The following is a 27,538-nucleotide window of genomic DNA, read 5'->3' on the forward strand; positions in this document are numbered from 1 at the left end:
TTACATCCTAATATTTATTTGGCAATTACGTGAAGAAAGGGGAAGAGAAAAAAGGGGAAAAAGAGTTCTTTTTGTCTTGTGCGCATTGGTCCCTTTCCACGACTTTTATGCGGTAAGTAATCGCGAGATTCGCCTTCATATGGAGCACATCTCGCGCAATCTTATGCCATAATCTTGAAAAAAAATTACAAGAAGAAAGCGATTAAGAATATCGATGATGACATGAACCGGACGGGTTCTCCACGCACGACAACATTCGATTAGCTTCGGCTTTAAATCACAAATATATAAATACGGTCACGAAATCAGAATTCTACAATTCCCTCTCGACCGTCCCCGCCTATGTAAATGACGATAAAAACCCAGCCGCCGCATAATCTACTTGTATCGACTTGCAAATGCAACGTGGATTTTACATAGTTTATCGTGTGGACGAGTATAATATATACAGGGTCTTCAAAAAGTCCCGGAACACTAAAATATCTCGAAAACGATCAACTATAATGAAAAATATGTAAGGAACAAAGTTGTAGGACTAAATAAAATGTACCTAATGATGATAAGAATTTGACCTTGGATAAAGTACTCAAGGTCATATGAAGATCAAGTTGATTTTTTTAAATGGAACCCCATTTTTTATTGCATATTCTTATAGCTTATTTCAAGAGCTTTCCAAAACACTATAATTAAGTATTTTTTCATTGAGTACTTTCCGAGTTATGAGGCTTGAAATAATTTCTTAATTTTACATAAACTATAAAATATCTAGTAAAATATTCATTTTTCAATTATCTTACTTTAATACTTTTATGTACAAAATAATGAGAGAAATCAATTGGTGTAAAGAAAACACATAGTTGTTTTTAAGAAAAAATATGGAATTGTTAATTGCAAATTACATATTTTTTCTTCGAAACAACTATGTGTTTTCTTTACACCAATTGATTCCTCTCATTATTTTGTACATAAAAGTATTAAGGTAAGATAATCGAAAAATGAATATTTTACTAGATATTTTATGATTTATGTAAAATTAAGAAATTATTTCAAGCCTCATAACTCGAAAAGTACTCAATGAAAAAATACTTAATTATAGTGTTTTGGAAAGCTCTTGAAATAAGCTATAAGAATATGTAATAAAAAATGGGGAGTTCCATTTAAAAAAATCAACTTGACCTTCATATGACCTTGAGTACTTCATCCAAGGTCAAATTCTTATCATCATTAGATACATTTTATTTAGTCCTACAACTTTGTTTCTTACATATTTTTCATTATAGTTGATCGTTTTCGAGATATTTTAGCGTTCCGGGACTTTTTGAAGACCCTGTATATCCGTGAACTTATATCTTACAAATATTCTTATTACACACTTCAAATTGGCGGGAAATAAATTATCGTTGCGCATGATTAATTTTAAGAGCCGATCAAACCGACGTCTATCGACGTTTATTAAGAATAATATCCTAAGAAAATAGCGACATCGTCGACTTGACGCAGAATTGATTTCACCAAATCACAATCCGCATGATATATAATCTTATTGTACAAGTAGATATATCTTTTCTAGGTAAATGATAAATGCAATAATTTTATCGATATAGTGTCGAATTTATCTTCACGTCACAGTATTAATATAATCGTATTTTCCTCTTTTTATAACTATAAAGTATGTCGTATATTATATATCTTGTATACGCACATATAATTACATTAACGCAAAACGCTTTGACGAAACTGTGTCAAAATGGACTAAATATGTATTCTCTTTTTATTTTGGATCCCAGGAATATTCCTTCGAGTCTCAAACGGTTTAAAATATCATCGTCTTCAAAGTACAATGTAGCGAATAATCAGAAGGTCATTTACATTTGGAAGTTTCTTCTTTCGAAATTTCTCGTTGTATCGAGTTAGGCAATAATCGGTGACTTTCGTAATCCGCATTTCACGGTTGAAATATCTAAATACTAAATCCGCATATTCTTTAGGCCTTATTAAAATTAAAAAGAAACTCGTATTAAATATACAATAGCGAGAAATAAATTAGCCGTCTAAATGACCTCTGATTTGCAATGCGATTGGAAGAAAAATGAGAAAATAACGTCCGTAAAGGCACTCCTGGCGAAAATATAATCTAGCAAAAGATATAATAATGTATATATATATAACCGTTATAAAAATATACAGATATATTGGTGTTAAAAGCCTTAAATTGTTGCCAGGAAACACTGAAGCGATTTGCAGTGCTTGATATAAATCTTCAGTCGCGGTTACGCTGCAAAAAACTTTATCGTGTATATAAGGAAGACATTTTAGGAATGTAAAGAAATTGCACTAATCCCTAAAAATATACTCTGTTTAAATCTGTGACTTAGCAATAGCAATAAATCGTTCTCAACAATGTCTCTCGAATCCTTTTTACTGAATAAGAAAGAACAATTGTAAGAATAATAGTCTGCATGGAAGAGCAAATCGGCAAAACCGGATAAATCCGTGTTAGCGTCGCGGTGAAAGATTTGAGAAAATGTAAAATCTATTTTGAGGCTTTATATAATTTTCGATCTCTCGGAACAATATCGAAAAGCACACATTCGTGAATGTTTTACGACATTCGTAGGAGCTAAAATCAACTTCCGGAAAATCCCGAAATCACCAGAAAGAAAATTCGATGATATCAAACATAGACTTGAGTTAAAAGACAAATAAATCTAAGATTGTTGTAGTTGCAGCAGCGCCTGAAGACGTTGCAATTCTTTCAGTAATTCACGGTTTGTGTCCTCCAAGGAATTCAGCCTATCCCTGTAGGAGGAATTCTCGTTTGTCAACATTGTGACCCGCCTCTCCAAACCGTCCATATACTCTTTCTTTTTCCTACGCGATTCCTGCGCAGATATCTGCAAAACGTACCACATAAATCAATATCTTTCACGCCACATCTGCAATTTTAATTTGAAATTTCAATATTTGATTTCAAATATACAGAATAATTTCAAATATTAAAACGATATTTCCTTTACATACTTTATTCTTGATTTTCCTTCGTACTTTCTTTAATGATTTCTCCTCCTGTTTCGTCAGAGGAAGCTTCGTGGGTACTGGATATCCCTCGGCTATCAAGGTTCTCTTTTCTTCTTCCGTCAATGTCAACACACCCGTCGAGCCTTTCTGTAACCCCAATCGCACATAAGTGTTCACATCACATGTATATTGGATCAATAAATTTGACAGTAAAAAATGGATTGTTATTTCGCGAGTAGAGTGAGTCAGTAGACATAAAATGTGTAAAACTCATCCATAAAAGCATCGAGTTTGTTTATCAAGATCCGGTAACTTTGTTTACAAGACGCGGTCATATACGTTAAAATATTACATGCATTACATAAACAGGCAGCTCTTGGTTTTCAGGTCAGAGAATAATTTTTAGAAATATTACAGACATACATAAAAATAAATCCATAATTTTTTTTACATACATAATACAGAATATTTGACAAGTAACAAAACTCTTCTCATCACAAAGTCACTTAATAAAATTATTTGACAGATGACACTGATGAATATAAATAAGAATATAAGAAATGAATATTGCGTTTTTTACTATAAATCCTTGATTTCTCTCGAGCATAAATTATTTGTTGCTTCCAAAAAATATTTCCATATTATCAATAATAAAAATATAAAGATATAGAGTGTGGAATCTTTTTCTTCGAGATATATCCGAGAGATTTTTTTCTCTTTAATAGTTTGTGACTTAATTATAACCGTGCTAAATTCACCAGCTTAATGGATTTAGCAATCCGCTCAAAGTCATCGATGTCAAGTTCCTTTAGATGATGTCTTACCGGCTGACAGGAAATCAGGGGCGTATGAATGGGCTGTCTAGTGGTGTGGGTGCCATTGGTGACGTAAAGCCTCGGCGCCAGTAAGCCCCTGAGATTCTGCGTAGATGTCTGGGAATCTCGGCGTTCCGGCGAGCAGGAAGCGGAAGCGGTACCCTCGCTATCGGAGCTTGCGCTGCTGGGCGGTGTCGGCGGCAACCCTTGTCTCGACGCACGTAAGGTCGTCTCTTTCCCTTCACAGATTACGCCGTATTCCTCAATCTCCATGTTCTGGAAATAATTGAGGATAACGATGACAAATTCATCGTAGTAACGATCGTTGAAATAATAACGCACAGTTTGATTAAATTGAAAAGAAGTATTATTCTTCACTCACACCTCCTTTATTTTTTATAATTTATTAAGAAATTATATTCATACATTCGTTTGGATAAATTGGCAGCGCAAATGTTGAAGAGATAACGAATGGATAGAATTGATTTAACGTTTTAGAGTACTTTATCTTTTGAACCACAGTTTGATTAAATTGAAAAAAAGTATTATTCTTCATTCACACCTCCTTTATTTTTTGTAATTTATTAAAAAATTATATTAATACACTCGTTTGGATAAATTGGAATAATTAGAATGCAGCGCAAATGTTGAAGAGATAACGAATGGATAGAATTGATTTAACGTTTTAGAGTACTTTATCTCTTGAACCACAGTTTGATTAAATTGAAAAGAAGTATTATTCTTCGTTCACACCTCCTTTATTTTTTGTAATTTATTAAACAATTATATTAATACACACGTTTGGATAAATTGGAATAATTACAACGCAGCGCAAATGTTGAAGAGATAACGAATGGATAGAATTGATTTAACGTTTTAGAGACTTTATCTCTTGAACCACATATATGCGTGACGCAAGATATTGATTTAATCAGAAATATACCTGATAATACTCTTCGTCATCCTCCTCACTGTCACTTATATGCGAGAGCTGACTTTTGGCAAAGTGGAGACTCTGCGGTGACACTATTGTTATCGTGCTCTTATCGTCGACCATGTCGCAGCTCGGTTGACAAGGCGCGCAGGGACTGGCCGGCGCGCTAATAGGTTCGCCCTTGATTTCCGGACACTCGTTATCTTCAGGTACTAAATTGTTTCTTTTGAGGATTACGGTCGAGGTAGAGGACGACGGCGACGACGACGATTCGACGCGGCTCGAGGCGCTTATCGAAATAGCCGGAAAGCATTCTTCTTCCATATCTGAAATAACATCTATTGAGTATTCTTTCTCATAATCTCCAGAAAGCATTCTTAAGGAAAGATCAATGCGAGGGATTCGAGAAAAAATACGGCAGAACGATAAATGTTGCATTTCGAATGTTATAATGTCGTTTAAAGAGGGAGAAAAAAATCGCACGAATCATCTTACCATCGATTCTGCGAATATCGAGAGACTTTTGGTCCAGATTGGCGAAATCGATGGAGGAATTAGTACTCGATGTGCTCGAACCAACCGCACCGGAACCCGAATTGGGCGTGTGAGGATTAACTCCTGGCGTTGCTGGGCTCGGAGGGGGACTGTGAGCCAGAAGGCTGTAACTATGTTCGGATTTTATCGGTCGTGGTCCGCCGAGAGCCGCATCTGTCATTAATCGGTCCCTCAGGACCACGCTATCCCTAAGGCTATTACCCCATTCCTCTTCTTTGGTACTCATTAAGACATCCTGGCTGAGTATGAACGGCTGCAATACGAACAAGAATTTAATAGAATTTTGGGGAAAGAAGAGAAGGAGAATAGATTTATAATAAAAATAATTATATTTTTTTTATTTTTTTTTATTTTAATTTTTAAATTTAAAAATAATTATGATGAAAGATTATTTTATGGTGACGTTAGACAACAAAAATGATCATTTATAAATTATTATTATTCTACTATTTTGCACTTGAATATTTTTTTTAGAGAATAAATAATCGCAATGTGTTTCTAAAAAAAAAAATAAATCGCCAAACACATCTTGGAAACATGCTTTATTCGTCTAAACGATGAAAATAGACGTACAGTCATGGATCCGCGTGATCCATAAAATCGAGAAAAATAGATTCTAAATCTATGACATCAGTTATATATCACACTTTGTATTTCGAGTCTGTATTATTTCGTTGAAATTCGCTTTCTGAGAAATTTGTTGTCACACGTGATAGACATTGACGTGATTCGCGCAAAGAAAAAAAATTCTAGAGCAAGAAAATGGATTGATTCTACGCATAGAAAATTTCATTGCGAACGTACGCGACTCAATGAACACGGTTGGGGGGGGGGGGAGAGGGAAATGTCCTCAATTGTCAATGGCCGCATCGCTCGTCGTCTCGTGTCAAGGACCCCGCTTCTAAAATTATATAGGAATAGTGTTCCGCGTGCGATCGCACACGCGTATACTATACGAAAGCGAGAAGGGGAAGGGCGGTTCGAGTTGAGCGGTCAAGTTGAAGGTCGGCCATTTTACTCGAGATAGTCCAAAGGTAGCCGCCGGTAGCAACGGCTGGCTACCCGCGTCCTTCCGCCGCTCTACGGGGATCCTCCTCGCGATGCGATCCAGCAATGCGGAACCCATGTTGTACCCCCAAGGTCGAGACGGGAGGAAAGAATCCTTTCGTCTTCTACTAACGACGCGCTGTTGCTACCAAGCTACGGCGACGACGCTCTTCGCTTCGCTGCCGTTTCCTCGCTCGCTTTGCAGGTCTTCGTTACGCTGCAGTCTTCCTTTAGTCGCGTGGACTTCCCCGTTATGCACGGTTTGTCTCGTAAGCAAAATTCCGGCTGCGCGAATCGTATGACTCTGCGATGACTCAAACAGCGTTTGTTTGACGTCGCGTATTTGCAGTAGCTTGATGATGATTATAATTTACTGATTTAAAAGGAACGGGAGATACGTTCGAAGTGGATTGTCTTGAAATAATATTCCATAATATCGTTTTTCCTCGCTTGGATCGCGATCGATTGGAGGACCGCTTCATCATTGAAGCATTGCATTTCACTTCCAACTCGCTTTAAGGGGTTATACCTAGTCAGCAAGTCGAAAAAAACGTATTTTTGGGGAATTAAAAAAAAAACTGTTAGGTATTTTTATTTCATCGATTCTTTATCATAATATATATCTATCAAAGAAGTTTTCATAATTTTTTTAATTAAAAATATCGAGAAATGTAGGCACAGTAGCTATTTTTTAGAGACATCTTTTTTCGGAGGCGCTTGGCGGTGAGCAAGATTGCTCGGAGCTGGATCATCTGAAATAAAAAATTCAAAAGGATTTAGCTTTCGTATGAATTGATCTAGTCGGTGAACGAAGGATTTTACAAAAAATTGATTTTTGACAATGTGACAGACGTTTGACGCAAAAATACGAATTTTTCGTGTTAAAACTTTTCGTTCTTTTGTTAATAAAAAAAAAAGGTTTCATCAAAATTAAAATCCCTTCGTTCACTGACTAGATCAATTCATACGAAAGCCTTTTGAATTTTTTATTTCAGATGATCCAGCTCCGAGCAATCTTGCTCACCGCCAAGCGCCTCCGAAAAAAGATGTCTCTGGAAAATAGCTACTGTGCCTACATTTCTCGATATTTTTAATTAAAAAAATTATGAAAACTTCTTCGATAGATATATATTATGATAAAGAATCGATGAAATAAAAATACCTAACAGTTTTTTTTTCTTTAAATTCCCCAAAAATACGTTTTTTTCGACTTGCTGACTAGGTATCACCCCTTAATTCGTCCTTCCGTTTACTCCTGTGCCAATCCTGTTATTCACCCTCTTCATTATGGTCCCCCTAATTTGGATGGAAATGTAGTAATTTTCTGCAAGTGGATAATTAGTTAGAATGGAACTATTTGCAACCAACAACCCGGAACTCTCTTAAAGCTCACGAGTCATCTTTGCTTTCCTCCGCTATTCTCTCATTTCTATTGTTCAATCTTTTCGCGAAAGTGTTTATCTTTATCAATCAGCATTATCGTAATATCTTATGCAATAATTCATTGCGCGTTAATAACAGCGTAGGAAAAGATCGAGAGATTTGCAGAGATAAAATGTCTCTTGAAAAGATTGTTGGATTGTTCGGGGGAGATTAGAATGTCGCCCCTGTTTACAAGAAAATCGATTAAAAAAACATTTAATTGGTGCCTTGAAAAAGTATCTCGCATCCACAGCGACTCTCCTCATAAAGATCCGCAATGCGGAACTCGATTCGCAAGGTCACGACATCAACACTCTTCCTTTTTCCGTTCCCTCCATCCTTCTCGCGTCTCTCCTTTTCGTCCTTTTGCCCTTCTGCACTCCGTTATACTCGGCGCGTTCGCGGCCAGCACTTATCTTCCATCCTTCTCGCGTCTCACTTCCGGCGGAAATGTCCGTCGGTAACGGATTGTCCTTCTCGTTGTCTTTTTGGCGGATAAGACAGAGGATACACGACTCCCTTTTTGCTTCGTCGACATTTCTGAGCCACGATTTTAATATCTTATCGTTAATTACTGTTTATACATCACGTTTGGATTTTCCGTGACGTTTCCGCAAACATAAGAGATGCACGCTTGCTTATTCACGTGAATCACTGTAATAAACTTCTTTTTTCATGTTTTAATTTATCAACAAACGAGAGAGTTTTGCTTGTGTTTTCTTCGATAAGAAGCTACGAATGCTTACATTCGTATATTATGTTTAATGCGCAATTCCGAAGATAAATTTATATCGATAACTTTTTGCCGCCAATGTTGCTACGAGTCTTTTAATCTTCTCGAGATTCCTAGATCCATCGAAGAATCATTTAATCCTAAATAAATACAATAACACATTGATCTCTCCGTTAATTTATTACTCTGAGAGACAAAAATGGTAAAAAGATAGCGGTCATTTGGCTTCGCAATTTTCCACGAAGGAGAACAGCAACGTGTCGGAGAATCTGCGAGTGAATAATTTCGACGAATATTATAGACAATACAAATGGGGACTGTCAGTATTAATAAATTAAACGTAACCGAGTGATCAATTGCCGATCCACCGCAGCATCAATTCTCTCTCCGCGCGTCCATTACTGGTATATATCCCAGTATTTCCACTGGGAATCACAACGTGGAGAGAGCCGGCGCTTTTGCGAGTCCCAGCGGGATAGGAATTCCGATTGAATTCGTCCGCAAAGAGAAAGAGAGAGAGAGAGAGAGAGAGAGAGAGAGAGAGAGAGAGAGAGAATTGCAACGTAGTGATTGATATTAACTAACTGCGGCGCAACACGGGAAGTGCATCGAACGCGGGGTCCGGGCTCAGCAATTTTCAACGACGAGTTATTTCGCTACCGCGGCATTTTTTATTTCGCCGTTCGAGGCTGTCTTCGAGGAAATATCGCGATATCTTGGCTTCGCGCAATCGCGATCTCCCTCAAGTACGATTATTATATTACGCGCCTCTCTTTATTATATTACATTCTGCACGCTGTTACAAGCGTTTATTAATACTGCGAGTAATTAAAGAGCTCTGATGACATAATCGTTTTTATAGAACAAGTACACAGTAAAAAATGTTAATTATAACATTTTTCACATGTCCCAGAAAGTCCACTCTAAATTTTAAGTTAAAATAATTCATTCGTCGTATGTTACTTATTGACAAATTAAAAGTGTTAAATAATTGACAATACTTTACATTTATTTTTGTTATTGTGATTTTAAGTGTAATGTAAAAATAACATACAAATTAATTAAAAATTACAGGAAAAAATAGTTACAATAACTCGTAAGAAATGTTGAGGACATTAACATGTAATAGTAATTATTTTAACTTAAATTATTTGTAATAGAAACATTTGATTTTAGTAAATTTGATTATTTTTGTATGTCAAAGTTCAAGATTATTTCAAGATTCACTTGAACTTTTCTTAGAATGTTAAACTAACTTTGAGACATATTGATTGTTTAAAATGATTATGTTAAAAATACTCAAAATAATATTCCATTTCTAAGAGACATATACAAAGTGTTAAGTTATGAAGTTGACATAAATATAACACATGAAAATGTTATAAAAATAATAACATATAAGTCATATATTAATTTTACATTAAAGTACTAATCAAAACGTGGTAACACAAGAAAATTTTAACATATGGACGCACCATTTTTTACTGTGCATCGGCTGCTAAGAACCAAAGCGCATCATTTTAGCTTCATTTTTTTCATTTTATACATATGTCAAGTGCATATTCGCGCTTTTCGGGAAAGACCTTCCTTCAGAAAGACCATCGTTTCCTTTATAAATATAGTACAAGCGCGATCTTTTTAAATTCTATACATAATATTCGTAATATCTCTCTCTGTGAGAAGTAATATCCGTGATAAAGACGGCGTGGATGCAAAGTTATGCCGAGTATTGAAAGAACTGACCTTTCCACTTGTCGATTCGATACCAAACTCCGATGCACGGGTCGGAAAGCAATTGTGCGCCGGTGCATTGAAGGCAGAGACGCACTCGTGGGTAATGCACCGGAGAGAATTGCAGCGGCATGTTCGCGCGATGTTTCAAAAAGCTGCGATACATACGAATAAGGACTGCATATACGTTGTATATGTAACGCGAAATGAAATTTATGTCTCTTCCATGGCGCTTAAGCGCGCCTGACTTGCAATCGCTAGTCACACACGTGTATTACAATCGGGAGAGCGCATATATTGCATGTGCGAGTGCGTTAATCGTTTCTCCAAGTCGTCCGATGCGAGCTCGTGTGTGATTCTACGCGAAACATCTACTGCCGATATGTATTCAAAGTCCTTAAATAAGTTCCGAAAGAAAAATAATTATAATTCAAATAGAATATTTTTAGAATTTATAATTTTTGGCCGGTTATGGCCAAAATATAAACTTTTCTTCATAAATCATCCGAGAAATTAATTTTCAATTTTCAGAACGTATTTAAGAATCTTATAAATGCAGACGTATATTCGATAATTTGGCGATTATAGAGAATTTATAGAGGATACAAAATAAAAAAAACAATATCCGACACAGGTGTATATTCGACATATGCGCTCGTTTCGCGTTATCGTCTCACGAATAGAGGCATAAATTTCCAATAAAATGCGATAACAGTCGGGAATAAATTGAATCACCGACGAAGGCGCGAATGTAAAAAGAGGGTGACCTGAATTTTTGTTATACGCTGTTATAATTCTTGCGTGACGACGCAGCGCGACTCCGCTGTATCGCACCTGTAAAACAACCTGATTCGCAATCGTAAAGCCGCTTATATCGCCGGAAAACCTCGCGCAGGCAAAAGAATCGTATTTGCGAGAAATGCGAAGACACTGTAGGAAGGTCAACGCACGCGCAGCCGAATATCTAATTACGCTAATGCGATTGTAACCGAAACCTAACCGTACGGAATATCAATAAGACGAGAGCAAATATTTCCCCGACACTTACTACACGCGAGCAAAATTACTCCGTCATGTTTGGCTATTTTTTCGCGATGGATTCACGATTGTTTTCGAAGATTTTCGATTGATAATACTCACTCGTATGCTAATCGATATCGCACATACATAAAGAGAATCATTGATTAAATCGATTTAATCATTAGCGAATTAATTACTAGCGCGAATTGATGTTAATTATCTTGCCTGAATGCAAAAGAAATTCTCTCTAGTGCTGATAAAATGTTTTCAGGCTATCGCATAAATATTTATTGCTCCACATGAAGACATCAATTTTTCTCATTATTATTTTTTGTCAGAAAAGTAGCAATTTGCTAATTATCTTTCTCACAAATATATGTATGTAGTGTATCATATTATGGGTGTATTTATTCGGCTACGGAAAGAACATTAATTAATGAGATATTTTATTTAATTCCTTGTAGGGAGGATTTAATTAATATAATTAATAAAATATTCTTCATTATATTGCTAGATCATTTTTAAGCTACGTAATTTTATTTCTAAAAGCAATTTAAGATGAAATGAAAAATTGTTATATCTTTCGGAAATACCGGATTATCCGTAAAAATCTCTATTTTCAAAGAAGCTGCGAAATTTCTCCATTATAGAATAGGTCAATCTTTCAGGATTCTAGCAAGGGAAGATACATCAGCGTTTACCGGCCTCGTCGAAGTCACGAAAAAAGGTGAATGTCCTCGAGTTCCATCCGAACCATCCCGTCACTTGGTTTACTCCCCACCATGGTTGGCGATGACGCCGGCGACGACGACAGGTCCCTCTCTCTCTCTTTCTTTCTCTCTCTCTCTCTCTCTCTCTCTCTCTCTCTCTCTCTGTCCGGGACTGTATTGTCATACAACTCGTTTCAAAACCAGATCCCTTCTTAACAAGTACTACCGTAGCCGTGAACCTTCTCAGGAAAGTCGAGAAACTCTAGAAAGCCTTGTCGAGACGACGTTCAAAACGCTGAACCATTTACGCTTGATCGTGAAACAGCGATAAGATCGAATCACATAATCTGAATAATACGATCTCTGTTTATTTTGAAAAATTACACACACTACTATAATCATTTAGTCAGTCGATGGCGATCAATGGCTCACCAATGGCATATCCAATGATTCTTCCTTCCAGAAATCGTCGCGAAATTAAATCTTAAAGCGTAATACAAAATATATAAGCGACTTTGTTAAACATCGGATTCAAGACAAACGCAGTTATAATTATTTCGGCATTTATTCGGTTAATTTTAACATTTCAATAAATGATATTAAAATTACGAGTAGTGTGAAAACGTTCTTTACATTACACGTGTATTAAAATTTAATTTTATTCCATATTATTTTTATGATTGACAATCTCTTCAAATGGAAAAACGATGAATAAAAGGATAAACTATGCCTTATGAATGGCGAATACTTTTGCTTCGTAAACGAGAAATTGACGCTTAGTAAACTATATACTTTGCCTGTTCTCAGAAATTTCTACGTGTTTTCATATGCGTCTCAAAATTATTCACACATTCCGTCTCCACTCGACTTTCAGGTAGACGGACAATAATTTATCCGTCGCGAACGTTTTGTTCGTGGATCAACAGGTAGTTCTCGGCGAGTCGCATATCGAACGAGAAACTTCCATATATATGTATATTTGACTGCTTGCTTTCAATATAATCATTAATGTTTGCTTTAAACTTTATTCACTCACGATAGAAAATAATACTTTTGAAAGAAAACGAGATGTAGGAATCATTCTCCATTTTGTAAATAACACGTTGCTTATAAATAGATGAGGTCTTATTACACAATTGCGTTAAATATATTTATAATTTGATATGAAATATCGCTCGACGAACTTATTGCTTTCTGCCTCTGTGCTCAAGAATGGAGCAATCAACGACGATAATTCGAATCGAATGCAGAGAGGACCATTTCCTTCTGTATATCTGTACTGGCCTCGAGATATACCACTCCATCGATTAGTATTCGAATCCGAGAGGCCAATAAAGGCAACGAATGGCTATTGGACGATATAATACTCTCGATAGAGCCAAAAGACCCAATCGGCGAATCTCGATTATTGTTGTCGCTGATTATAATATAAGAAGCCATGCAGAAATTAAATAGATTCAAAATTTAAATGTATCTTTAATTGCGGAAAGAACGTACAGGTTGCATTAAATTTTTCAAATTTAAATTTGAAATTTGTAATAATTTCAACGTTGTTTTTTTCGAAAGCAATAAATTCGTTGAACGATATTTCGTATCGCTCTTTGCGATTGCCTTTGAGCTTGAAAGCAACCGTTGAATCAACATCGATCTCATTCAATTTTGAATACGTTTCTAATCTCGAGCACACACAAACAAACGATAACTCGTGGAATATACTTGAAATACGTCGTATACAAAACATTTGTAAATTTGAAATCGTTTGTACACTCGCAAATTCTGAATCAAAATTTTATGCCTAATATGGCTAATTAATTAATTAAATCAATTAGTCAGCTATAACTATGTAATATTCAGATCAACAGCTTATTATACAATATTACATATCAAAGGTGTGAATTAATTGATTTCTATTATCGCAATAATAGTATTTGATGTTCCGATCGACTTTTCCTTGTTCGCTCTATTCCTTATCTTCAGATAAAGATATGCGAATTTTTTTTGCAAATTCGTAAGCAACGAACTTTGGTCGACTTCAAAATCTGAGTCATACATTGCGAATCTCGTAGCATCAAATTATACGTAACATTTGTTGTGCTATTATTCATTAAACACAACGCCAACAAATACAATTTAACTAAAACGTAATCTTCTATTCTAGATAAGAGAAGGAGGATAAAATAATATTCTTATACTCTTTATAACAGTATGATATCGTAGCTTGTAGGAATCCTCTCTTGTTTCAAGCGGGTTTTATCGGCGGTCGTAGTCTACGACATTGAAATTAATGGGATAGCTCGGGGCAAAGTGCCGACGAAATTTAATTAATTCGAATAATCAAAAGTTGCAGTGTTCCATCAACTAGTCGTCATGGTCAGTGAAGAGATAAGACTCAGGCGAGGAACTAATCCGTAATATCGAGTAAGAGATACTACGCTATTATCAATTCAGGTCAGACAAAAGCGAGTAGTTTTATAGACGGTTCGAAAAAAGAGGACGACGAAAGAGAATTGCATGGCGAAAGAAGACGGAGAAACAACGCGATGGTGGACGCGCGCAATTGATAAGAGCTTATCACGCGGCGAACGTAACTATTCAGCACGACCGACTTGCGAGGGCCACGGTTTCACTTTATCGCCATCGTATACCTGTGGACGCATAATCGCACGCGTTTGTTTAATGCGTCTGATAAATGCGCGCCAGCGGAGTTCGAAGGAAGTTGGAGAAGTCCAGGAACCGGTCACTTGCGTCATCGGTTATGCGAAAAGGTCAGCGAGATGAGTATGTATTTGATTTTAGGGTAAGATCCGCTAAGATCCGCTATTGAAGCTTAACGACGAATTTATACGAAGCAGACAGGGAGCTAAATCAAACATAAGGTGAAAAAGAGCTATTTATTATTCTCGGCACAGGTGTCTAAGAGGCTGTGTAAAAAACGGTTCAGAGCTAGAGAATCAATACTAATTTTTCTTTTCAAACGTCTATTAGTCATTCAGAGTTTTTACGCTTTTTAATGTAGGTCTAAGAATCTCGAAAATTATTAGCAAATACCTATTAGTGTCTATCTATAGTAATTTTCAGAAGGATTCTCAAGGATATCTTGATAAGGTGTGTCACGAGTCGAATTCAGCTCGCAGCCACGAACCTGGTTAAAGACCGCGGGAAGCAGAGAGGAGTGTCACCGCCTGAAATAACGTACGATATGACGGTATCGGCGAGACCTACATAGGTGAAATCGAGAACCGTCGTGCGGTAGAAATGCAATCGCACATCTGAGAGCTGCTCGTAGCACCCTTGCAACATAGGAATGCCAACGATCCGGAAAAGATTTCTGGTCGTTAGACTCACTTACTGGATTAACAAGACTTCATTAATAGAGATAATGACCTCGAAATGTGAAAGAAAAAAATCCAGAGACTCTTCCCTCTAGTTATTCTATTTTTTTTAATATTACTGATAATATAACTCATGTTTTTATATATGTTCTTTATATATATTTATATGTACATATAAAATATTTGGAAAATGCAAGTATCTAAATCCCATGAGAAGAAACGTCACTTTGTACGGAGTGAATGTACAATCGACTATCGAGGGTCTGTAATCTTTTATCTTGTTCCTTTAATAACGATGCCACGATAACAGTAGAAAAACTAGATGGCTTTCTAAAATCTCTCGATATATATGTGCGTGATGAAATTTTCATGATAATCTGCTAACAATATGGCTCTTCGATGAATCATTGATCGCAAGAAAAATGAAAGAGATTGATAGATTATGTTCTATCAATCGATATCATTGCTCGATATCTATGAGCAAGAATAAAATATCTCCTAAATTATTATCAAAAAAGATTTATCTTATTTTATACAATAAACAGATTCTGAAATGCCCAATATTGTACTCCAAAAAGTTAGCTCTTTGAAAAAGCCTCTGAAACTCGCACGTAAATACGAGTTTTAATCAGTGTAATTTATTCTTGAGCGAATATTATCCGATCTTATAACGCAAATATTATCTGCGATCTGTCGTTGAAATCTCGTTGTGATGCCGATCAATCGCTGATAATGAGACGGATAAGCGAGCATCTGTCGTTTGAGACGAAAACAGCTCGCTCTGGCACGAATTTGCAATCGTGCTGAATTATTCAAGGTCGGCAGAATTTCTTCCTTGTTATATCGCGAATCGCGATGTAACTGTTACGTTATACTTTGTGTATTCGATCAAGAAATTTTATTACTTTTTTTTTCCAAAAATTCTTTTTAATCTACGGATAGACATGCGATGGATTGTAATGAAATTTTATTACGTTTATTCATAAAACACAAGCGTCAACGATAGTAACAATAACGGTTTCGTGCCCGCAACTATGGCAAGATTGGCAATCCTTTGCATCCAGCTAACTGAGCGGTGACAGCTTGTGACAGTTATAATAAAGCGGTTGAATGTGCGAGATGACTGCGAAGTAATTTATCCGAATGTAAATATTATGTAAAATCCCTTTCTCGTAGATTATGTTATTATACTGACAGCATTGTGTCTTGTAACATTAGCATGTATTTTATTCTCGAAGGACGTATTTAATTCAATGTGACAAACCCCAAATTATATTTCTTATCCACGAATCGCGCGCTCATGACGCAATTGTTTACAAAATTAAAGGTTGTATAATTTCATATGATGTGTATAATTTCATATGATATTAATCTTTTTTATTTTTATATATTCTCACGTTATGTAAAAACACGTTAGTGACCAAAAGAAAGGATGTCGATATTTCGTTGACGTCAATAGATGAATCAAAAAGTATTTGTCTTATAAGAAAAAATGATTAAAAGATAATTTGGTTTTGTCGATAAAATTATTATAATTTAATAGAGATTTTCTTTCATCCAAATCTTACTACAATCTCTTTAATATTTATTTTTATGGTTAACTCTGTGTGTTATATTAGCTGTTATTCAATCAAAATGTTAATTAATGTCCCTGGAAATATTTAATTTCATTAGATTCAATGATTTCACGGAGGATGCGTTTCCTTTTAACAAAACTACACCCGTAATTTGTGGTGCATAGCATCACGTGCGTTACAGAGAGAGAATAGTTCCATGCGCAAGCGTGCGCGGAAGAAAAAGTTTACGGTTACGCATGTACAAAGGTGGAATCCCGCAGCTAACGGTGTTTTGCGAACAGACGATACGCCAGAAATGGTAAGAACGTAACAATATTCTGCGCCGAGTTTTTATTTTTTATCCATGTAGTCGCAATCTGAATCGATCGATACATTCGAGGAATTCAGACGAGCGACTCGATCACGATTATGCGCATTTATTAAGTTAAATTTTTTTTCCAAAAGAGAGAATAAGATTTTCTTTTCAAGTTGTATAGTCATAAAAATCGACAAAATTGTCGAAAAATTTATGAGGATGCTTATAAATGCAACGACGCGAGTCTAGAATGCTGAATCCGGTGGCGTGCTGTTTTTAAGATCGATGAAATTAGAAAAAAAAGAAAAAGGCGTTGTCGCAGCGTGAAGAAAAAAAGTCCCCAGAAAATCACTCGGGACTTTCACGTCTCGACCGAGTCGAAGACATCCTCTTACCCGGAGGATTCGTTTCGGACGTCGAAAGGTCACGCTATAGTGAACTCGTCGCGAATTCTTCCGATGATGCCTTCCTATCCTGGTTTAAGTCGCGCCGCAACTTAAGGAGAAGCGAAGCGTGCAAATAAACGGGAAGTCAGGAAAAACAATAATTATTTTCGTGCCATGGTCGTGCGGAATCGTGCCGCGCTCGGCGATAAGGAAATGTGCCGCTAGAAAATGAGCGATCGCCGAGTAATTGATGTCTTTCAAGAACGTCCATTTTGACGACGATGTCACGAATCGAGGGAAGAGCCGAGGAGTTCCGCTCGCCCAGGCGGAAAGCTCGTCTGGCGGAATTCTATTTCGGCGTGTGTTTGTTTGAGATAGAAAGTTGCCTCGTAGAGATCGAACCTTTTGCCGAACGAGACGAGAGGCCGGTTGCCAGTTGAATAATCGATGCTTTCTATTAAAGAGCCGACACTATTCGACTTTTATGATCGCTTCAGGCAAACTCCATTCAATCAATAATTAATTAATTATCTTGATTGATTAAACAAAATTTCTGATAATTATATTAATAAATATATAATACAATAGAAATATTGGTGGTCAGTTTGAGATCAAAATGGTCATGGGAATCGACTAGTACCATTAAATGAAAAGCATGGATGTGTTGCCATTTCCGAGAGGAGAGATACTTGCTGTATATCCTGTGTACAGAGTTATCGGGTTATAAAGTCCGCATGATTCATCTGTATCGCGTTATTTCCTACTTTCCGCAGTTTGGAGATAAAATCCTTGAGAACAGATTATTTCTCTTTCTTTAGAAAAACGAAAAGAACTACATGATTGTTGAAAAATTATTCGAAGATATAAACGACGTGTAACGACGTGTAAAATATTTTTACACCTTAAAAAAATAAAAAAAAATTATCCGAGTTTTCTCTTTGTTTTTATTTAGGACTCTTCAGGCATTATAATATTTGAATGTGCGGTCTCGTTCCCTAGTTATTCGCTTTTACATAACATTTGCCATATGTAGAAGAAAGAGTGTCACAATATTGCTCTATCACTATTGTCTTCGGTCTTCTATTCTTTGTGGCTGTTTCCGGTTGAAATCTCGACATATATATTCACACTTCCGGTTTTAAATTAGAAGGCAGCCAACCACGACTTTTCTCAGAGAAGTATTTCTACGGTGATTATTATGGATGTTTTACTGTAAAACTATGGTTATCCTTATCTCTTTATCCTAATTAGATTAGATATGTAATCAGTACTACAATACTACGTTTTTAGCTGATAATGATTATGAAACTCTCAAGAAGACGATTACTAAATAATTTTTGTTACCATATTAAAATAATCATTTACTTTTCTATTAAAACTATTAATTTTTTGAACAAATTATACTTTATGTTTAATAGTTCTGAACTAACTCAGGATGAGAAAAACATTGACATCATGAAAAAATAATAGCATGAGATCGATAAGTGATCGTAAGACCAAGATATAATTATGTTGAGATGATGCTTCTGCTCTGCCTGTTTGTTTTCGCTACCAATTTGTCGTCGATAGTTTTCATCAAAGATAATCGATATTTATATTAGGAAAGTTAACATTGTTTTAACACGTTCATCGCGCTTTCCCTTCCAGACAGATTGAAACGAAAACTTTCTCACCAGAAGGCCTTTTGTTATTCAATCTTTATATTAATGACACGCTGAGAAAACAATTGTCAGATGAGACGCTAATGTCATATAATTCGTGAATAAAAAGCAAGAATGCAAGATTTCACTTTTATCTGGAACATTAGCTCTTTCGAAGGAAAATTTTTTTACCAGAGCGTGACGATTGTCTGAGCTTTCCAAAAGGCTTTCGCACAATATCTGTTAATTCATTTACGATATTGTATATCTACATAAGATTTTATATTTTTATTATTATATTATTAATATTTGTAAATGTTTTGAATTTCTTTCGAAATAAAATCGCGAGCGGCTGAAAAAATATTCAATTGAATACTGCGCTCTCGAATTTGTAACGCGAGGACTACTATCAACACATTTGCGTCAGTGGCACCTGCGCAAGCACGAGAAACGAGTGAGGAAAATTGCTTTATATTGCACACGATAAAAACGCGATATGTACGAGCCTAGACACAATTACGAGTGCCATAGCAAGGTTGCCGTACTTGCCCTACATTTCCAACAAAAATATAAAAGTTCCAGCTGTGAAATTCCCTTAAACGCCACTTTTATAATCAAGTGAATATAAATATTATGGGATTATAAAAACGTGAATTTTAATCCTTAAAACAGAGTAAATTCAAATCTTTCGTGTAAGTAAAAAGTTAAAAATAGACAAATATACACGAACCTTCGGAGAGAATGCAACGCATACGTTGTCAAGATAATAACGCTTATCGGGACAAGTGGTTTTAACATAACAAGACAGATAGCGAATTAATTACAACTGTGTTTCTTCTGTAACAAGCGAGAAAAAAAATAATGTGCAAAATATCGACTTGCCCATTCATTTCGCTATGAGAACAAAAAAAAATTCTGCAACGCGACTCGATTTCTCCGTCTCTCGACTACGCAAAGTTTTCGAATCCCCATCGATCGATCGATGCATCGATGTGGATAAATCGACGTGCGTTTCCTCACGCTCTTGCTTTATCGTTCGCTTGATATCGTTAATAGTGTTCGATCAATCTCGCAGCAAAACATTCATCGCCCCGGCAAATTGTCATTTTTAACGAGACGAAAGCTAAGCGGGAAATCGATATTTTTGCCGGCGGCGATTCCATAATTGGAATATTCATTACGAGCAGGTTTTCGAATGCTTGTCGAAACGTGCTTTTCTCATGTTAATGTGTAGTTTATCATCTGCTCGCCGTTTTTGCATTTAGATTGGAATAGAGATTTTCTTTAACGAATGCACGTTGGCTTAAACGATTTTATTAGCTGAACGTATTTGGCTTCGCGCGCGATGGCTGTCTCGATGTTAAAGGGGATTGACCTTCCAAATATGATGAGACAGCATTGACATGCATGCGTCGATTCGCCTTTCAATTTCTATTACGATAACCGAGCTATCGTATGGATACATATTAATAACTTATTATACTACTAAAATAATGCACCTTGAAAATTCGTACGAAAAATCAACTTTAATGACTGTTGCGTATATATAAATAAATAATATGATTTTTTTCAATATTTATGTCGAAAATAGATTAAAATTTTTTTTATTAAAAAAAAAATAAATTTGTGCATATGCTTAATGAATCGATTCGCACGTGCCTCTTGTTTCAATCAATTCTCAAGTTATGCAAACTGCATTTCGTAGATAATAAGTGTATAATTATGCATTAAAGATATAAAACAAACAAATACGCTCAGTTATAAATGTCCCGTACCGAAATTATTGCTGGCTCAGTTTGTGAGTCATATGGAAAGCGGAGAATCGCGATGAATATGCGATAAGTCGCGCGGTTGAGGGTCGATAAATTACAAGTGGTAAACAGAGATGCGATTATCCATTAACGAGGGTGTACGCGAAATTATATATTCTGGATATTACAGATGCACAAACTAGAAAATACCTCCCAAGAAATTCAGCAAATATTTTCGTTGAGCTTTTATCAGTAATCTACCCTCTGAGCATAATTTATTATCTACTATATTAAGTACTATATTTTGTCACGCTGAGTGAAGCAATTTTATCACGAAAATACATTAACACATCGGCAATGATATCAATTACGACATTTTCAGGAATCTGACACGGTTCTGGGAATTTTCCGAGAGACGATTCTCGAATCAAAAATGCAGCATAAAGTCCAAAAGAAGGGAGCTTGATTCTTCAAAAATACACTTCAAGTTTAGCATATCAACAGCTAAAATGCGGGCAAACCATTGATCGGTTCTCGGTGCTCATAAAGAGGCACACGATATTTGTACAGGTGTGTAAAGTGGCACACTAATGCTTTACTGCTCAAATACAATAGTCTTCTCCGGCATTTGTCGTGGCATTATATATTTTGTCGAACAACGGTAATCGTGACGATCTACCGTCGTGTTTGCGAGTGACAACTGTACTGCGCCGATGCACATGTGACGACATTCGAATGTGCATTCTGAAAAATAACAATCGTCCCACGTTGTTACGCAAGTTCCCGACGAGAGATAATCGAGCCGATCAATTAACTTCGGAGACGGATCATATTTATATCGCAAACGACGATTGAAGTCCCAATGGGATCGAACGTATACATCTCGCGTTCTCCGGCTTTCTAGGAAATAATAAAAATACCGGCGTTTTCTTCGAGGACTCGAGAAATTACTATCTGCAAACACACGAAGCGACGGGCGATAAGAGGAACAATAACTAATAATAAGTCCGACGTGCAAAACGCAACAGCGCGCGAAACGTATCGCGCGCATTGATGTTTACTGCCGGCGTGAAACGTAGATTCGCTCGCGAGAGCGTGATTAACGTTTCTAGAAACCAGGCGTAATTCCGTTAATGAGAAAGTGATTGATTTGTTGTCGATTGATACTGCCGCAGAAAATTCTGACTCAAAGGGTCAAGGGAAATCGCGCTTGTGTCCCATTTTGCGCGTCGATCGAGGATAAGAAATTACACGTCGCGATAATGAAAGGCGCATATGCATAACCATTGTTATCGTTGCGAGCGATGAAAAATGGTCCCGTTGCATTCGCGAGATGGTAAATGGATGTAAGAGTCGCAATAAATAGACAGGGGGTCTACTGGCGGAAGAATTATCGATGTTACGAAACGTTGTGATGTTTGTCCTATTCGATGTCGTGCTATCATGTAAATTTGTTTCACTCATTTCCTTGAGCTTAATTAACACAAGTGCGATGATGAATGGCAACATGCAAGATGCATACGCGGATATACGACTATTCGATTATGCATACAGCCTGTCTCATGCGCTTTCTCTGAACCGGAGAGATATTAATTCAATTAAAAAGTATAACGTTTGATTAAAGAATACGCGATTAAAAAGTAAATTCACGCAATTTCAGATTAATTTTCATAAAATTTTATACACACTTTGCCGGTTAAACTTGATTGTATTTTACTAAATTTTCAAACAAAATTTTATCAGTTTTTCGACTGCTAAAAACTCGCGAATGAATGTCAAGAATATGCAATTAAAAAATAAATTCGCGCAATTTCAGATTGCGGTTAATTTTCATAAAATTTAATACACATACGCTTTGCCGGTTAAACTGAATTGTATTTTACTAAATTTTAAAACGAAATTTTATCAGTGTTAAAAATTCGCAAATAAATGGCGTATCAACGTCATAGTTGTTATCTATGAGGAACGTATAAAAAGTAAAAATATATTTTCCAATGACATTTGGCCAATAAACTTGATAAATGTAGCATGCATGCAAGTATTTCTCACGTATAAAAGAAGCTTATAAATTTCTCAAAATAACATTGTAAAATGTGAATAAAATCCCCCTCTCTGATAAACTCTGACTTTATTTCAACCCAAAGCACACGCGGATAACATTACAAATAACGCTATTCGTTAATAATATTGACAACGTATTGCAGGCTGTATCGATACTATCTCTCAATATATCTGACACAAATATTTGAATAATGTGGAGAATTGTTCGAAAGAACGTAGGCGTCCCAAAGATTCCAACAGTTTCAGCTTCCTTTCGTCTGCGATCTCGCGGAGACGAGCACTTTCTCGAGAATACACGCGTTGTATAGGAAGCAAGAAATTCGATTGCGAGCGGGTAATTACGGAAATGTATATCCCAGTGAAATAAAATAGAATTTCGAGAGACTCTTTGCACGTATCCTTCGCGGTACGAGACTTCCGACCATTTCTCCGTAAACTTTTCAGCTAATCTCATTGCGATTTCTTATCGGAAGAGTCAGTTTATACACGTGCACTTACCGGATCAGAAAGATAGGAGTCCCACAATTCCTTGAGGTCGCCTGGTCCCACGTCATAGAATGCCATGGTATTTGTCTCCTTTAGCTTTCCCGATAGTATAGGCGTCGCCGGTCAGAAGAACATGATATCCGTCCATGAAGGACGAAGGAAATTAAAGGGCCGACATGATGACGCCACGGGAATTCAGCATCCTTCAATAATCTCACAGACTGATAGATATCTGAAAGCAGAAGATCGTCCCACAATCTCGTGATATTTCATTGCGGATATCATTAATTATCTCTTTTATTCATTAAAGCGACGTAATGTGAGATCTGCAATTATACGCAGCGCACTATTTAATTGCATTAAACGAGATCTCGAGATCCGCGAGAGCCTCTCTTGGGTCTCCCAAGATAAAGAAGCGCGTGACTCTTTATAGATTATTAACATATGCACGTACACGCATCCGTGACCTCACACAGCGTGTGGCTTATTATCTAAACCGCGGCCGGTTTCGCGTTTAATGCCTTTTGTCCTATATTACTGAATGATGCACAGTTGCATCGCAGGTTACGGCGCATTGTAACGAGTGGATCTATTTTTATGTTAGCCAAGTATAACATATATTTGCGAGAAAATGCGTAAGAAAAGATGTTTCCAATTATTACATAGTAATGTATAAACGAGTGCATGCAATTGTATAAAAATGGAGAAAAATTTTAAATTATATGTTAAATTATAATATATTTCTAATTGTGTACTTTAGAATTCTTTAAATTTTAATAACATTATATTATAATTTCTTTCCATTTATATATGTATATTCTTGTTTGTCTTTTTTTCTCTCTCTCTGTCTTTCTCTATCTCATAATTTCACATGTATAATTTTTATCATCGTATCGATAATTATATTTATAAATTAAATTATCTAAACCTCTCTATACATCTTACATTAGAGAGGTAATATTAAGAATCTTTACATGAGAGATATCAATTGAAAACTGAATCTTGAGGTATGTGTGAGAAATTCCATTGAATTACTTCTCATATACTATGTAACAAGCATAAATGTTTGAAAATCACGATCGAGAAGACTTATTAAAGTATGATATTTATTTGTCGGAAAAGGAAATTATATAGTGTGTCATATGCGGCGTAAATACCCTTCTCTAATCTGAAACCTGGTCTCTCTTTTAACCGCAGTTAGATCTTTGTACGCGCGAGAAAATGTTTCCTCGTAAAAAGATTCATGCATAAGGAATAAATAATTTTTATACAAATGAAGCTTGAGTTAAAAACTCGTTTGGATATAACAGGCGTGATTCTTAATCGATCGCGGTGTGATTCTTATCTAAAAATGTATAGTTGATGTAATCGTCGAATTAACATTGAAAACTAAATGTTGAAATAAAATTGATATCGAAATAATAGAAACTGTTGACGAATTTTCGATATAATGTCAGCGTTGTATCAATCAATTAATTATATTTAAATGCTTCGCAAATTAAAAATCACTTTAGATCATTTTATTTGGACTACAGTTTATGACAAAATTAAAGAAAGAATTTTACTAATTTATTAATATTATTAAATGGGAAACACTTAAAGATAACACTTAACATAATACATATCTCTTATATTTGATATACATATTTCCTGTATTTGATACATACAAATATGCATATCTCTTTGATATGTTACATAATAAACAGAATTCTATCTTGAATTCTGCCACAAATTATATACTGTGTAAAAAAAATGTTATAAAATCAGAAAAAAAAGAAATTACTTTAAATATAGCATATATACCTACATAATTGTATTAACAATAAAAGAATATTATCAGCTTATTATAAATGCGCAATATGTTATATATAAAAATATTATATAAATATATTTAAATAAAAAAAACATAAATATATTAAAAAAAAATATATATATATATAACTTAAATGTAAATATAATAGTAATAAAAATGCATTGCATATCTCTCTAGCTAATAATAAACTGGAATAAAAATTAAATATCGTATTCATTACAGTTAATATCAGAGGCAATATTGATTTTGAAGCATTTTTTAAGCTGGCCTGGAATACAGCATAACTGACTGCTAGAAGGATTAATCGCGTCCATACATTTGATCACCAATTATGTCATGGAATGTAATTACAAGAATAATTACAAAAGAATATTAAGTTTCGATACCTTAATGAATGACTCGATCGATGTTAAATAGCATCGTTTTTTAATATTCATGCACACATATGGCATTTCAGATGAAACAGTTATACGTTAATATATGCTAATCATATTAAACTCTGTCAAAATACAGTTATTCTACTCTCTCTTCAAGCGCATACGTAATCAAAAAGTGATTGCAAATCCGCTTCTGCATCGGACATTAAGCACTTATACTAGCAACAATAACATAACAATCCGTTAAAATTTGCGTTATCTTGTATCGCGCATCGCACGATACAATATCACGATATCTTTATCAAAGTTGCTATTGAAAAAATTATTCATTTCCGCACATATCAGTTCCATTATTTTTATTAATAAGTTATCGCCGGAAGATTACTGATAAATCATCGCGCTCTCTCTTTCAGCTCTATTTTCAATCTTAAGATTTTTTAGCATATGTCATCTTGCATGATATACTACCGTTTATTTTCCCGAATCTCGTTCGCGCAAATGTCACTTCTATATAATCGTCTCGCTCGATTCGATCGACCTTTTAACGCGCAAATGATTCGACGTAATCGCAGTCGATATCGATCGGAATTGGCATTACGAGAGAGAGAAAGAAAGAAAGATATATACCCGCCATTTCTATAAATCGTACAACGGCTAATCTTGTCGCGCACACCGTAAAATCAACGCCTCAAACTTATTAATATTAACATTGCTCATTAGAGAGGTTTATCGCCACGAAACACGATAAAAAAGCCCGTTTTTCATATGCGTCATTGAGCAAGAGAGAACCGGTGCGATATCACACATCGCCGCGAGAATTAAATGTCAAGAATTTAATGTCAAAAATACAGCGAATACATTTATCAATATTATACACGCGACTTTCTCTCTTTTTCTCATTGAAAATAAATCGATTCTTACGTTATCTCCCTTGGAGCTATCTCGAGAGGCCTTCGTCGATCGAGGCAAAGTTCCACATTCCACGAAGGCTACATCACTCGCCTCGATCACGTCTGAAAATCTCTCGGGAGCTCATCGCGCCTCATCGTTATCTCGAGTAGCCGCGCGCGAGATGACCCCTACACAAGATAAGAGGATCCGGTCGCGATGCAATCGGAGCACGCCAGATGGAACGGAGCGCCGGCTCGACGTGCACGTGCACCGGCTCGTACCAGCGTGATACCGGGACGGAAAAATTAGCGATGGGAATGAAAAACAAAGAGGAGCGAAGAGAGGGGGGGGGGAAGGAAGGGGACGACAGATTGTACGTGCAATCGCGCTGTTACTCACCGATCGAGCGGAGGGGAAGGAGGGAAAGTTCCTCCCGGGTGACCTCCGGCGCGCGGAATCACAGGACTAACTGTCGTATATTAAGGCACAATGTACACTGTATACCGCACGATGCAGCGGCGACGGCGTCGTAGGCGCCAATGAACGCGCAAGAAAGCGGGACAGAGCGCGGGGGATCGATAGCCCGCACCTAGAGTTTGCGGAGCCGCCAATCGCGCGACCGCAAAACCTCGCAAACGCGTACGCACGCACGCACGAGTCGCTGTCACACGCAGCTATCGATCTTCTCGGGGCTCCGACGGCGCGATCCGTTCGTCTGGTGAGCGGCTGGAACCGCGACCGAGGACCGAGGGCTGCTCGTCGTCGGACGGATGCGCGCGCTACGACGTTCTCCGCGTGAATGCGGGAGCAGCGGCGCGGGGCCGCACGTGCCGGCGTCGCCGAGGCACTTTAATCGCCGCCGCTCGGCCAATCGCGATGAACCACCTGTTACTAGCGTAGTGAGTTATCAGCTGACAGTGAACGGCCGCGCGGACGCTGCGCGC

At 36.5% G+C, this 27,538-nt stretch overlaps 1 protein-coding gene across 2 annotated transcripts; it reads right to left on the bottom strand.

Annotated features, from left to right (window-relative positions):
* Nucleotides 1-1,019: 1,019 nt before the first annotated feature.
* Creba (Cyclic-AMP response element binding protein A) lies at nt 1,020-27,419 on the bottom strand. 2 transcript variants are annotated; one of them, XM_083098523.1, is made up of 7 exons: nt 26,994-27,419; nt 23,526-23,745; nt 5,263-5,575; nt 4,777-5,093; nt 3,843-4,109; nt 3,022-3,165; nt 1,020-2,894 (listed from the first exon to the last, which is right to left on the bottom strand). In XM_083098523.1, exons 2-7 carry the CDS (start codon nt 23,589-23,591, stop codon nt 2,709-2,711), a joined length of 1,293 nt encoding a protein of 430 aa, XP_082954649.1. In that variant the 5' UTR covers nt 23,592-23,745; nt 26,994-27,419; the 3' UTR covers nt 1,020-2,708. The 2 variants fall into 2 exon arrangements, with proteins under 2 accessions (XP_082954649.1, XP_082954659.1); XM_083098533.1 differs by lacking the exon at nt 26,994-27,419 and adding an exon at nt 26,625-26,874.
* Nucleotides 27,420-27,538: the final 119 nt, after the last annotated feature.

This window comes from Camponotus vicinus, unplaced genomic scaffold, assembly GCF_025532165.1.
Source record: "Camponotus vicinus isolate PSW18456_S1 unplaced genomic scaffold, iyCamVici1.0 SCAF_1, whole genome shotgun sequence".
Lineage (NCBI taxonomy): Eukaryota > Metazoa > Arthropoda > Insecta > Hymenoptera > Formicidae > Camponotus > Camponotus vicinus.